Here is a 14,798-nt window from a genome sequence, read left to right as displayed (position 1 = left end):
TAATGTAACGCGTCGTTGCAGCCCTAGAGTAAATCATGGGATCATTTTCATTTTTGGGTGAACTATCCTTTTAAAGTAACTCTTTTTTTTGTTGTTGACATTTTGAATTTTGTAATCGAGCACTTGAATAAATAAACTAAATGTAGTGTGAACTTGTAAATGTAAAAAAAGAATGACAAATATTACAATATGATGCATGCGTAAAATTTAGAAGGAATTCTATATGCATTGAGGATAATACATTTTTGACATTCAAGTAGTGTTTTTACTAGTTGACTAGGTTGCATCTCTTCCGTTCCAGGTCTTTTGTATGTGGTTCGTTAAATATAGAACTGTTTTACTCAAGAAACCTTCAAAGAAGCTACCAAAGAATAAGCATAAGCAATGTCCATCGCATATACTGATTGATATCTAAAAGTTTTTATTTTTATTCTTCTCACTATTATTCAGAAATTAAAACACCAAAACTAGCTAGGTTAGCTTATTACCTTAAAATTCCAAAGATGTTGCCATAGTTCATACTGCTGTTAACACTTTCTCCAAAAACTGGATGCGATGAGACATGTTTTCCTGTTTGTTCATGTGACATCCGGCGTAAAGCCCCTTTAGAGCTCCGAAAACAGTGATCCCCCCTCCAAAAAAAGCAGCAGCAGCAGTAACTGCCATTCTTGAAGCGTAGAGGACATTAAATCAATGATTAATCAGGCAGACTTGGTACTTCACTGAAAGATATGAGAATTTGAGGACAATAAATACATTCAGATATTAACCCATTGACCTTTCCTTATTCAAAAGGCACAGGAAATCATTGTCGCTGATCTCTCCGCAGAGGACAAATGGCACTATAATGAGCAGTCTCCATAAAACCCATTCATTGCTTTAATGGACTTCTTGCTATTCTCTGGCCATACGGTCGGTCAGTTGGGACACTTTGCAGTGTAGAAAATCGTGTCAGATATTTATTGATGTTTATGGACCATATATGTACACGGTACAGTGAATATAAACTGAACCAGAATGAAATGAGCCATGGAAACAGTGCCTGAAATACTAATTTAAATGTGTGTAAGTTGACGCTCTTTTCCACCAAAGCATTGGGTGAATGTGCAATATTTATTTGGCCTCTTAATTTTGCCCTTTCTTTAGACCATATAGCATGACAAACGTCAATCGCAAACCCATCTAATGAGGCATGGATCTCTTTGTATGTCCTATATAGCATGCATTATTTAAAAAAGTTCATATTGAAACCTGTGCAAACTGTCATGTGATTTACCACATCATTGTTTTTGAGCAAAGTTAGCTAAGACAGCCATATAGTGTGCTTTGATTTCTGTTCATGATGTTGGAAGTCTGCTAGCTGGCTACTTCACAACACTTAAGATTTCTTTGTCAGGACTTAACTCCCAAACGTCTGGATAAATTGGTCAGCCATTGAAGGTTGTTGGCTAAATGCAGCCGGTGCCTATGAATAAATCATAGTAGCCCATTTGCTGGTAGAACGTGGGTCATTTATTTAAATGCAGCGTCCACAGAGGAGCCACTGAAGGAATGAGACAAAACGCAATTAGCTACTTTAATAAGGAAACAGAAAGAGGCTTCTGGTCCATTTAGAGCAGGGGAATATGGGATTTAGGAGCTGTCAAAATTCCATTTGTTAAGCATTACTCTCACAAGTGAAGCATGAACATTTCACTTAAAATCTAAGGAGTGCTTTCCCTCACTATATAGGTAATATTTTTTGTTGTTGTTGTTTGAGCATTAGTTTTGTCCTTGAATTGCATTGCAGATCCAGTACGGAAACTTCCCTTTTTTTTAAAGAGAGTCTTGCCGTGGTTGTTTGAAGGTCAGATTCCTAGAAAATGTGCTCTTTGAAATCGTACGCCAGCTGAAGTTTCAGAATCACATCTTAGTATGCAAGTTTTAAGGTTCTTCTAATTCAAATGATTTAATTCAGAGCTGCCTAATCTTGCCTCTGGACATCTGCCTCCCTGCTGAGTTTCCTTCCAGCCCTGTTCTAAACCAGCTGCTTAAATTTTCAAGACTGCATCCCAGTTCACATAGATCATACTGAGAGTATGTACTTCGCTGGGGATGGCGAAGTATCTATTTTTGAAAATGTAGTGAAACATTGTGTATGCATATTAAATATGCATATGTGTGTTTTTGTCTATGTATGCACACACATATATGTATATGTGTGTGTATATAATTTCCCCTCTTGAAAAAACATTTTGGAAAATATATCCAGTTTACAGCATTGCTTCTACAACAGTGAGCCATGAGCTATGTGTTTTTAAAATGGTTTAAAAACCAAAAATAAAAAAGTAGTGGAACATCTTTATTTCAACTATTTTACATGTAAGATTACTAGGTGTCACGTGCTGAATCAAACATGCAGTGTGATGGTCACGTGACAACAGTGTAACCTTGTACTGTTTAAATAGTTTTTCATTAATCTGTTGTATTTAACGTAATATTTTCTTCTTTTTTTTTATTGTTGATAAAATGCAGTATTCAGTAAGTAGTACATTTGTATTCTATTCCAAACATAGCGTAAATTCTCAAGGAGCTGGATTGAGCATTAGCGATTTAATTTCTCAGCTCCATTTGTTAATTTGTCAATTTTGGCACCAGCCGTCTGAGATCTTTGGACAGCGCTTTGAAAGCCAAAATAAATGTGTTTACACTCTCTTCCTCTCAGCCTGCCTTTATATCCTTGACTGGAGTAAAGAGTGTCCACTCACTCGCTCTAGATGGCTTAATTAGGCCCATCTTCCAATTAAGAGGCAAACTTTGCCAGATCCTGACCTCCAGCCTGTCCTGGAGTAATGAGGACTACCCAGTAGCGTGCTCTCTTTTCTCACACGCACACTTTTCCTCCATGCATTTTTAAAAGCTGCCTGATTTAACGATAGAGAGAGAGAAAGGAAAGAGGATAGAATGCAAATGGCTGCTCGGAGAACTTTGAGAAAACGCAGTAATCCCCGTTCTCCCACCAGTGTGTTTTTGTAAACAGAGACACTTTGATTGACTGCCCGTGGAGCGCTCCTGCCTCAAAAGTATTTTTCAGATATTCAAATAAAAAAATCTGATGCTTAAGCTTCTCGGCCGAATCTCAGTCGGTTACAGAGAGCCGTTGCCTGATTACAGCTCCAAATGTTATTTTGTTTTGATTTGATGTGCCTCTGAGGTTCTTTTCTTGTTCTTTCTTGTCGGTTTCTTATTCTTATTTATTTTTTGTTGAATCTTTGTGTCTGGAAGAAATGTAGAACACTTAAATGGTTGTGATTATTTGTTATTAAAGGGGTGGTAAAACATAGCCTGGCGTGGCCATACTCAATTCTAGTCAGAATTTGAGTCTGGTACCGCTCCATTGAGCTTTGATTATGGGGCGTGTTTCAACCGAGCCAGGAAAGACCTCAATTGGATAGACCCACAACCAATCAGAGCAACGGAGCGACGCGTAACGTTAGTTGTCAAATGTCAACAGAACTCAACTGCACTGTGTTGCCAAGTCCGTGTTTTTCTCCATGTCCGCGGGTTGAAGCGACCCCAATTATGTGATTATATAAACCCAGGAATGCGAATTTTAGCAGGCAACCTTGCCAAAATAACATATTTTGCCAACCAAACGCCATTTTTTTCCAGAGAACACCCCGGAAAGTTATTGTTTTGGGCTATAGTTTTGAGTAGCAATTGTGCGCGACATTGCAAAAACACTTGGAAACCCTGTCTGCACGCACGCTGGATTAAGTAACGTTACAAGAAAAAGATGAGTGTACTTACCAACACGATCATCGTTTCTGAGAGAAATAGTGAAGGTGAAGGCATATATGAACAAGTTCTCCGTTTAGGATAAGAGCAAATTCAACCCAAGAGCCTTCGATGACGTGGATGATTACGTTACTGTTTATCATCTGTCCATCATCGTCTAAAGCCCGCCCTGACAATTTCATTGGTCCGAACAGTTTCTGTTCGGGCATAATTACTCCTCTATGGAGCGAGTCCAGACCGAATTGCCCGAGCAAAAAAAATTGTGGGCGGGGCTAAATTCGGCTGGCATCCAGGCTAGGTAAAACACATTCTTTTGAAGGCTTGATTGTGTTTGTGGGGTGCACTGTAACATGTGTTCATGCTTCGTTTAAAAAAAAATTGCATTATTTTTCATATATTTGACCTTTATTCTACACTGCTCTGTCCCTTCTTGTAAAACGGTCTGATGCTTTCCGGGTTGTATGAAGCCAGTCCCTCAAAAATACGCAGTGGGCTCAGATTGGTTAGCTGGCCCAGTGTGTTGTGATTCGCTAACCGCAGTGCACGTTTGTCGGAAACGTCACGCCCCTTACCTGGAGGCTGTGCTTTGGTCAGTATTAGAAACGATGGAGTCAATAAAACCATAATAATCTGAGCCCGAATCAGACACAGAGCATTTTAGTGAAGATGATCGAGCAGAACCTGTTCAGTCCTCAAGAGTAAAGACTGCGGATCTACAGTGATCGCTACTGAATGGCACTGTTACTTTTGTATTTTTAGAACGATTATAGCCAAATATCTGTCGCAAGAACTATTAACCCAAAACAAACACTAAACACTGGCTTTACTAGTAAGTTAGCCAAATCACACACAGAACCATGTTTAGCAAGCCTGTAGATAAACAACACATAAAAGCTCTAATCAAAGAATCATTTACACTAATGCCAAGTTCGCTGTTGAGATTTTAACGTTAGTGTTTGTAACGTTAGGTGTTCGTCGGATAACGTTAAGTATGAATGAGCTTTTAACAGACTGGTTTGCAGAATAGCGTTGTCATCTGTTTACTTCCTTGCTACAACCTATTACAGGAAAACACATCGATGAAAAATAAATCAGACTTACAGGTTGTGGCCCGTAAACAGCTTCTGTTTGTAAATCCAGCTTTCAGGACAAGCCGAGGTGCAAATCCGGCATTGAACTCGTGAACATTGTGGAAGTTTTCCTCCGTGAAATGTGCTGCGGGAGGGAGCCCCGCGCGCATCGTGCATTCACACACTGGCCGTCTCACGCAGCTGACGTTGTGCAAATCGGGCATTGAACTCGCGAAGATTGTGGAAGTTTTCCTCCGTGAGATGTGCTGCAGGAGCCCCGCATGCGCCTGTTCCCTTCTGTCTCATACACACGTGCATATAACATGTTGTATGTTAAACGCTCTGCAACGCACCCCTGTCCCTATGAAGGCTGAACAAAGCAAGTACCCCAGACCTGCAATCCGGATGAAAATAACAGCGTTTCCTCTGCATCGCGGCAACAACACTCCAGCCTAACTATACCACAACAGCGTCGCGATACAAAATGGCCTCACCCTCTCCTTATTTAATATTCTCGGAGGAGGGGTTTATGTAAATATTGAGCCTGGTGATGTCACCAACCCTGGAGGAATGTCTGTAGTCGCCTACTGGCCGTTTGCTGTAGTTCTTAGAAATTGATTTCTTTAAAAGCAAATATCTCCCTTTGCTTTAAACTTTGAACGTTGTAACTTTGCAGATGTTGTTTATGCTCAAGCAGCAACATTACACGCTAGCTAAAGTTAGAATAGTGAAATCGTGGTTTACCACCCCTTTAAAACTATATTATTTTAGTCAGATGGTCAAAATAATGTGAATGCAGTAGCTTTGCAGTATGTTTTACCGCAACGAGTGCTCCCAGTTTAGACCACTTGGTTGCTTCAGAATGGAAATCGTCTCCGTTACATTAGTAACCCTTGTAACGTTACGTTGATGTCACCGACGTATTGGGGTTACAATACATCAGTGACGTCGATGTAATGTCGAACGTGACCAACTGAAAACTTCTCCTTATTCCCTGTGTGGTGCTCTGTGTGACATTCACTTTGTAGGGAATGGGTCATTTGAAACACAGCAACAGTGTCAGTACAGACCTAAGTCAGGTTAGAGGCCAAAATTATTTAACAAATTTGAGGGATGGACATAAAATGGCATGCACTGTATAGACGGAAAGATGTTTCGTAAGCTGAACAATTGGTACTTTGTTAAACAATCCATTGAACACACTGTAATTCATTTTCATTCCTGTTAAAAATATGAATGTTATAAATATGGTGCTACCCTGATTAAAATCTATATATACTGTATGTAACCCACATTTTTGATGGATGCGGTAATGTAGGCTAGTTCGTTGTCACCACCTTTAGCACATTTCCACCTTTATTTTAGGCCTGTAATAAGCCATGTCGAAAATTGTATTTTATTAATATCACCATCTTACCATTCATGTGCATTATGCTTGTTAATGTCATCGTTCCTATTGGTGGTTGCTGCAGTTTGCATTTGCATAAAGTTAAACATTTCCCAACGTGACATTAGCAATGTATTCGGCTCTTCATGTTGTCAGAAATCAACTCTTATAAAAAAGAAAATAACTTTACGCTGCAGCAAATATATGATTTTTTGTGTGTGCATATTTTCAGTATACTTCAGACGTGTGTGACTTTATAAATCTTTCAGGATATACTTTGATTTTAACGTAATAGTTTGTCGATACCCAGCAGGCTACAGGATAAAGACCAAAAAAATAATTATTTCCCTTGACAATGCAATCACAATTTATATGAATATAATTTACATTAAAAACAACTGTTATTGAAATTTGGAATACATTATGCATCTTATTTACACTGTCTACACCTTGTTGATTATAATGGGTGTGATTTGTGTTCTGTTATGTTGCAATTGTCATTTTTCACGATTAGCTAATTGCATTGTATTTGTAGACTTGATTATTTGTTCAATTAATTGTGCCGCTTTAATACCCAGAAAATCTTGCTGTCAGTCTTCAAGAACAAGAGCATTTCTTCATCCACCCAAATGAATTTTTCATTGACTGTGGCCTTACCATCTTCTATTGTGCTTGCTCACAGATAAAATCATCCGCCACAGGGCCTGCAGTCTGAAGGATACTGCGCACGCCATGATCGCCTCAGAACTGGACCCTGAGTTCGACCGCATGTGCGAGGAGATCAAGGAGTCCCGCAGGAAGAGAGGTGATGCAACACTTCAGGCTGTCCTTAGCCCAGGTTTTCCTTGAGCTAGACTGAATTTTAGTTTACACATTGCGTATCAGAAACCTATCACAAACTAATCCTCTCGCCCAAAACACATGCACACGTTAACCTTTGCAGGTACTAATGCTACGTTCAGACTGCAGGTAAATGTGGCCAAAAAAACCACCTGCATTCTGATCTTTTCAATTCTGATTTGGGCCACTTCCATATGTGGCCCTAAATCCGATACAGGTCATATTTTTTGCAATGCGACCTCAGTCTTAAGCCATATCGGAATTCATGTGACTTTTACGTCACTCTAGAGCAACATTCGTCACATTTCTGCGCTCATGGGAGTCAATTCAAAGATTTTACATTCACAAAGTTATCAAGCAGCTGCTAAAGGTGGTCAGTGGAAGGACAGTGACTTTTTTCGCATCCTCATCTTTGTTTTTTTATATTTCCCATGTATACATTCGCTGGCTTCAACGGCAGATCACACTATAAATAAATGCATAATCACTAATTTTAATGTTCTATGTGTTTACTTCCGTATGTCAGTTCAGGACCATGAGCTGTTCACACTGGAATCTGATATTGGCAACATTTAAAACAACAATGTGAACAGCTGTACAAAAATTAGCAATACATCAGAATTGAGCACTAAGGCTCACAGTGCGCAAGTGGCCTTGCTGTTTTTAACTCCCAGCTTAGACCATAGACTGTAAAAAAAGATGGACGACGGCCCTTTACTATCTTCCATTTTAGAAAAGTGAGGCCGCCAATGTCCAAACATGGTGCTGACATCTGACTTGGGACCTGCGTCTGCGCAGTAGTGACCTCGGGACCTGAGTCTGCACAGTAAAGAGCAGGAAGTAGAGCCACAATATCAAAACCCCGCCCACACTCCCTCAGAATCTGTTAGTACAGTTTACTGCAGAACAACTCATTATGTCGGTGTGAAATAAACAGTTATGGAAATTTAGAAATTAAAGCTGAAGCTAGGGGTGTGCAATATATATATTGTCTGCTATAATATCGTAATTGGTGTTTTAACGATGTGCGATCTGACATTATCGAGTATATCCCTCACACACACTCAGAGAGTGCATGCATACACTACCTGATGAAGTCTAGATTAGACTAGTGCGGGTGCGCATTTACAGTGCACACTTTCACTGCGTGATTTACTCTATATTAGACTTGAGACCAACTGTGAGTCTCGGCAGGAGTCATTCATCAGATTTCATTCATCACGAGAGTGACAGGAGCTGACTGAGATGAAAATTCAAGCAACCCGCCACCGAATTGGCGCTAATTCAAAACCGAAAGTAAAATGTGCACGGCCGCACAGAGGAGCACGCATAGCTTACTTTCGTCTGGCTCCGCTGACTGCGCGCGCGCCTCGTCTGCTTGGCACTCTGCGATGACGTCATTTTTGCCGGGCGCACCTTTGCGCTCGTGCGGATGCGTAGAGTATAAAAAGGCTTAACGGACGAACTGTCATTCATTCATGGCGTGCGTGCGTGGAGCTCACAGAGCGTGCATTTACAGACGAGCTGTCATTCACACAGTTCTTGATAGTGTCACTCAGCTCGCTCTCACTCAGGTTATCTCTATATGTAGCTTTGTTTTAGGCTACAATAAAACAAAATGTGTCTTAAAACACCAGTCTCTGGCTCCTTTTTTTTTCATTAAAAAAACTTAAACATATTAATAGCCACACAAATGTGGTTCAGGCAACGCATATCTTGATTATCTTCAATGCATTACAAAATTAAACCACCACACAAAATATGAATAATATAAAAAACTTTAGGAGTCAGCCGACCACGGCAGTCCTAAAGCTGCCAAGATACAGCACAATAACACACTCAGCAAAATATCGTCTAATTATCGTTATCGAGAAAATCCCAGAAAATATCGAGATATCCTTTTTTGTCAATATCGCACACCCCTAGCTGAAGCTCCTATCTCCTCCTGAAAATCCCGAAAAAAGTCAGTTTTTTGTGTCTTTTGTGTTTAAGTCTGCCTCAGTGACAACTTTGCTCAGAGAAGATGTCACATTATAGCATCAAATAACTAACTAAAACCAAACTTATTTAAAAAAATGAACACTTGAACTAACATCAGCCTGATAAAAACTACCTAAAATGTCTGAAACCTTGAAAATGTATTTAAAGTGTAATTTGGTGGTTTACTTTGTCTCGGGAGGGGGCGGGGTTTATGAGCTATACTGGGACCAACCACCTGGGGGCGATCGAGACGCTTTGGCTTCACTTTTCAGGATGTGTGTGGCACGCTTGGTTTAGACCAGTTAAGGTTGATTTAGAATGGAAGAAATCTTTTTGTTCTGAAATCTCTCCATATTCTCCATGTAGTGCTGTGTGTAGCATTCACTTGATTGGGAACAGTGAATGAGTCATTTTTTTAAAGAAGTTAATAAAGCCAAAATAAAGTTTATTTTATTTTATTTTTATTATTAAAAATAATATTATTGTATTATCATCAGGACCCACAAATATTCCCCCATTGCATTATTATACATTATATTCAACATTATAGTCGTTTAATGTAGTAATGTCACTGAAACGCTGTAAACTTGCATGTTTTCCCCTCATGCATTACTCACGCTTTCAATGCAGGCAGCATTCTCTCCCGGTGCTTGCTATGTCCCACCTCTCCCGCTATTAATTCACTATACATATAAGAATAAACCATCTAAAATGCTTTGAATAATCATACTACTTAAACCAAATGTGATCTGGTGATTTTTAAATGATGTTTGCGCTTTCAATTTAAGGAGTTCCGCTTTAAATGATGTTTGGGCTTTGGGAGTGTCATTCCGGCAGCGCGTGTGCTTCAGATGATCAATGCAATCAGTCACAGTTCTAATCGCAAGAAAGCGTGTCAAAATGACTATTCCCAAACTGTAAATGTTTAACTCATCCAAAAAAATGTATTCTGCATTTACTCTCTCATTTTCGCGCGTTACGCAATCATTTGAACGTCTGAGTTTACTACAGTATGCATGTCGTGGTAAATCTGTTCATCATATAAAACCACTTTCTCTCTTCAGTAGACTTGGATTTGGATTAGACACTCGATTTTTACGATGCCTTTGAGACATTTATTGTATCTTTTAAGTTTGAGAGGAATGGACTTTAAATGGAGGGACAGAAATATCTCAGTTTTTATAAAGAATATCTTATTATTTGTGTTTAGAAGTTGAAGTTAGAGTTAAAATTTTTGGGTGAATTATAACTTATAAATACAGCAAGTTGAGCCTTGGATAAAACAACTCTATATCGCAAATCATATTTACATCAACGATCCATATCGTCGCATTTTTATATCGCGATACATCATTATACCCCCACACGTCAATAATTGTATTTTATTTTTATTTTCTTTCTAGGTGGTTTGTATGTATTTAAATAAACACAATAAATGCATATAAATTTAGTATAATAAAAAATGCATGGATTGTTTGCTTAGAAGTATGTATATACTGTAAATAAATATTTATGATTTATTTCTACATGGCTTATGTATGCAAATAAATAAATGTATATGAATAATTAATTTACACGTCCTTAAGAGACTTACTGTTATGGGGTATCATTTAGAATAGTATGCAAATTGAGTGTCAGCCCTAGATTTTAGCATGCATGCCAGCACCCTGTTTAACACCCATCAGCACTAACATTTGTATTTGGGGGGTTTAATCCTTTAAAAGCACATAAAGTTCATTTTAAAGAAAAAAAGGCAACATTTTCCAGGGGAAAAAAAACTTACAAGAGTCTTGGTGATGAGCTCCCCCACCACAACTTTAATCACCAGGGGGCATTCTCTCAGAATGATTTAGATTCCTGTAATTCGTTCATTTTGTGTCTGCTTTAACGAAAATCTCACACGCCCCCCCTCTGGGCCGCCCCTTGGTTTCTTTTCATTTTGCGCCGGTTCAGTGTTGAACGAATGCGGTGGGGTAAAAAATGACCTGCTCTTGAGAAGTGCTGTTGAATATTTTATATGGTGCAGTGGAGAAGTTATGGGTATCGGTATTGGGGTGTTTAAGATTTAATTTGAGCTGCATCTGAATTAAAAACCACCATGAAATGGCTTGATGAGAGCAGTTTTCTTTCCTGTGTTGATGTATTTCCTCTAAAAACAGCTTGTCTTTTTTAATATAAAGGTAGTAACCTTTCATTTACTTTAAAGCTATTAACATGATTTACTACTATTGCTAATCAGAATTAGGAGATGGGGCATTCTCTATATAGTGTGCATTTGATTGGACAAAATGAGTATGTGCAGGATGAGTCATCAATATTTTTTTATTCCGTTTTCTCAGAGACTGTAAAATGATTTGCTGAAGTGAACTGTGTCATGTTTTAAGAGTACTGGAATATAGATATACCCTTAAAGCTAACAGACAGTCTAAAAGCCACAAAACCTGATTTAATGGGGTCTCAACAGTGTGATAAAGCCCCCTACCAAGTCTTTATGATTTTCTGGTCTATAGAATCCCAACCTAAATGTCTTCTTCAATGTACTTCTATGGGATTTCTTTTTCTTTACATTTTAGCATCTGGCAGGTGAAAATTTGATTCCTTAGAACATGATAATGATCCCCTTGCGAGCGACCATCTTTCCAAAATTTCCTCTGAAGGCAGCCGTATATTTTTATGTATAAAGACCCATTTATACTTTCAGGGGAAAATTGTGGGATTCAAAATGCTAAATTAAATAATTGGCTGCCATGTTATTTTGTGCTGTGAGCCAAAACGAAATGAAATATTAAATTAAATTAAATAATTAAGAGCATATTTTTCACAAGTAGAGTACTATTTGAAAATAATCACAACTCACAATAAATATCATTGCCTTGCAATCTCACTCGAAAATTACAAAACATGCAGATTAGTTTTACATCTTTCTTAGCAAGCATATTGTCATATGGGTTCAAATATTTTTCCGGTTCAGTTCGAGTCTCTGTAGTAACTTGTTTTTTTGGCTCACCAAGGCTCCCAGGACACACCGCAACCGCCCATCACTCCGAGCACCGTGGCAACCAGGAAACCTGTGGGAGAGGAGGCGGGATTGAGCAGTTCCCAGTGTGATGGAGTGGACAAGCACTGCAGCAGTGAGTACATGCAGAACACAACATCCAACAACAGAGATTGTCAAGGTCTCTGCTCTCTGTGTGGCAGCTCTTAGGCTAGACTATTTCCAGGTGATCGAACAAGCTGTACTTTGACTCGGTGTGCTGAAACGAGCCTTGCTTGGTCCGACACTTCTGCTAACAGCTCTGCCTGTAAAAGTGAGTTTTCATAAGGGACGGTGCGATTGTGCGACGGGTACTCTGCTGTTAAACCGCTGGCTGTCTTTCACCTCAATCAGAAGGCGAATAAGGGGTCACTGGTAGTCTGTAGGTGCCTGTAGCCCCCATGCTACTTGAAACAGTTGTCATAATAAATTGAGTAAAATACAAAAATAAGTAGAGCCGCATGGTATGACATGATATACTATGCGACCAAAGAAATGCCAGCTGATTGAGGTTGTGCCATATCATTTCAATAATGCTTTACATATTACATGTTCTTATTTCATTCTTATTTATGGAACTCAATGGATACAAACCAAAAGATAAGATTATTTTAATATATGTTAAAAAATATTTGAATATTTATAGCGCACTAAAAAAGTAGACTGGGTAAACCCAGCCTGATATGCCGGCGATTTGATTTCACCCTGCAACTCAGTCTGGAAACCTGTACATTAATTTCTACTGCTTCTGTTACACTTTTGCTGGAACCAATTACAGACTGGCTTATCCACCTGGCGCGCTATTGGCGGGTTAACGGTTAACACGATAACGGATAGAGAAGCGATGGGTCGTTGCCTGTTGATTACGACTCTTGTGGTCTGATTGGTTGAAGGACTATCCAATTGCATACAGAGTCATTTGAACTATACTCGTTTATCACACCTCTTGTGGTCTGATTGGTTGAAGGACTATCCAATTGCATACAGAGTCATTTAATTTATGCTCGTTTACCACACTTCTTGTGCAAAATACAGAGCAGATTCCCAAAACCAATGTTCAATCTTAAAATGAGCTTGGTCTTGTGATAGCCAGACAACTAAAAAAGTGCACGGAAATCAAACCCAATCTTTTATTTTTTTCTTATTCAATATTCTGTTTCACTCTGAAATATGGCACAATACTTCAAAATCCTAATACTAATTTGCTAAAATACTTTAAAATATTAATATGAACAATTTAAATAAAAATTGATTTTTGATATGAGATAATCAATACACTATTATGAAGGGAAATGTTCTTATTTTAAAAAATGTGATCGATGAAAACTAAAATATTATTTTAATATATGTAAAATAATTTGAATATTTATTGTTTAATTTTATATTATTTAATTAATGTGAAAAATGTTTCTAAAATATTCTTGACATGACATTACCAATACAGTATTGTGAGGGGAATTTAGTTAATTAATTATTAAATTAATTAATTAATTAATTAATTTATGGAACTCAATTGATGCGAACCAGAAAACAAGATAATTTTTTTATTTAGCTGAATTTCCAGCAAAATAACTATTTAATAGAATATAGTTTGTGTGGTATAAAATATATTTTACCACAATGTATATCATACCATCCACCCCTAATTGAACGGTTTGAGATTCCTCTGTTGTTGTCTCATTGTTTATCAAACTAGTGAATTTGCCTACTCATATGACTCATTTTTGTGAGTTCATGTGCAATCTCATCAGTTTTGCATTTGCATACCTGAACAAAAGCGAGACTTGTTTTGCGAAAGCAGTTGTTTTTGTGCTTCAATGTCAAATATTGTAGATGTTTTATTGCCTAAATGCAGCTTGTTTGTTTCCACTCTGGCTTTTATAAGTTCATTTAACAGTTTGGTATCCGTCTGGAATGCTGTTCTGGAAAAACAGCACAAAAGCTTATTTTTCTGGGGTTTTTAGCTGTCAAATCAATGTTTATCTATAACTTTCTCAAGTGATTGATTTAGAATTACAAAAAAAATACCTGACTTTGGTTCCCATGGTCATTGAAAACCTCCTAAAGTTTGATTTCCAGGAAAGAAAGCTTTTAAAAGTCATTGAAAAGTAATTGGAATTTCTGTAGCCTATATAATTTTTTTCTGCATCTCAGTTAGAAACCATTTCTTAGACTAGAAATTGCAGTCTATAAAATGTTTGAAAAAGTCCTGAAAATAATAGAAATGCATTAGTCAGAACTCAGAAACTGTGGGAACTCTGCCACCTTAGCAGTCCTGTAGCATCACTGTCTTAGCGTAAGCAAGCACCACTCACATTGTTTCTTATATATTTTTTACCATTAGCATTAACAGGCTTAGAGAATAATCTATCTCATAGTGTTTTCAGACAATGTACAAACATCACTGTTGCCCTGTAGTCCCTCTGCTATTGATATGCACGAGAGTGAATCAGCTAGGATTTATGCAGGTGTTGCGACCGTAACGCCACAGCATCTCCCAGAGCAGAAATTTTCCCAGAATCAGATCGATGCCCTCTGGTTGCACTCCCTCACCGCCTCGGTAGCACCATCCAGGTCAGTTCTCTTCTATGGCTGCTTGGCAGATGGAGAGGGATGCTGGGAATGCTCAGGAGCCATGAGGGTCAGAAAGTACTATCGGCACCTACTCTGGGGCGAGGCGTACTGGTGGATCTGTGCAGCAGCTGGGAAC

The 14,798-nt window shown here is 38.4% G+C and overlaps 1 protein-coding gene across 2 annotated transcripts in view; it reads left to right on the top strand.

Annotated features, from left to right (window-relative positions):
• atad2b (ATPase family AAA domain containing 2B) overlaps positions 1-14,798 on the top strand; it is a 113,175-nt gene that overhangs the window by 41,536 nt on the left and 56,841 nt on the right. For both annotated transcript variants that reach the window (XM_079832065.1, XM_079832064.1), the window contains exons 23-24: positions 6,917-7,039; positions 12,066-12,185. In XM_079832065.1, the coding sequence (XP_079688191.1) occupies positions 6,917-7,039; positions 12,066-12,185 (243 nt within the window). The remainder of the gene's footprint in view (positions 1-6,916; positions 7,040-12,065; positions 12,186-14,798) is intronic.

This window comes from Gobio gobio (assembly GCF_949357685.1).
Source record: "Gobio gobio genome assembly, chromosome: 12".
Classification (NCBI taxonomy): Eukaryota; Metazoa; Chordata; class Actinopteri; order Cypriniformes; family Gobionidae; genus Gobio; species Gobio gobio.
The sequence above is the reverse complement of the archived record's forward strand: the minus strand, read 5'-3'. Positions and strand labels throughout refer to the sequence as shown.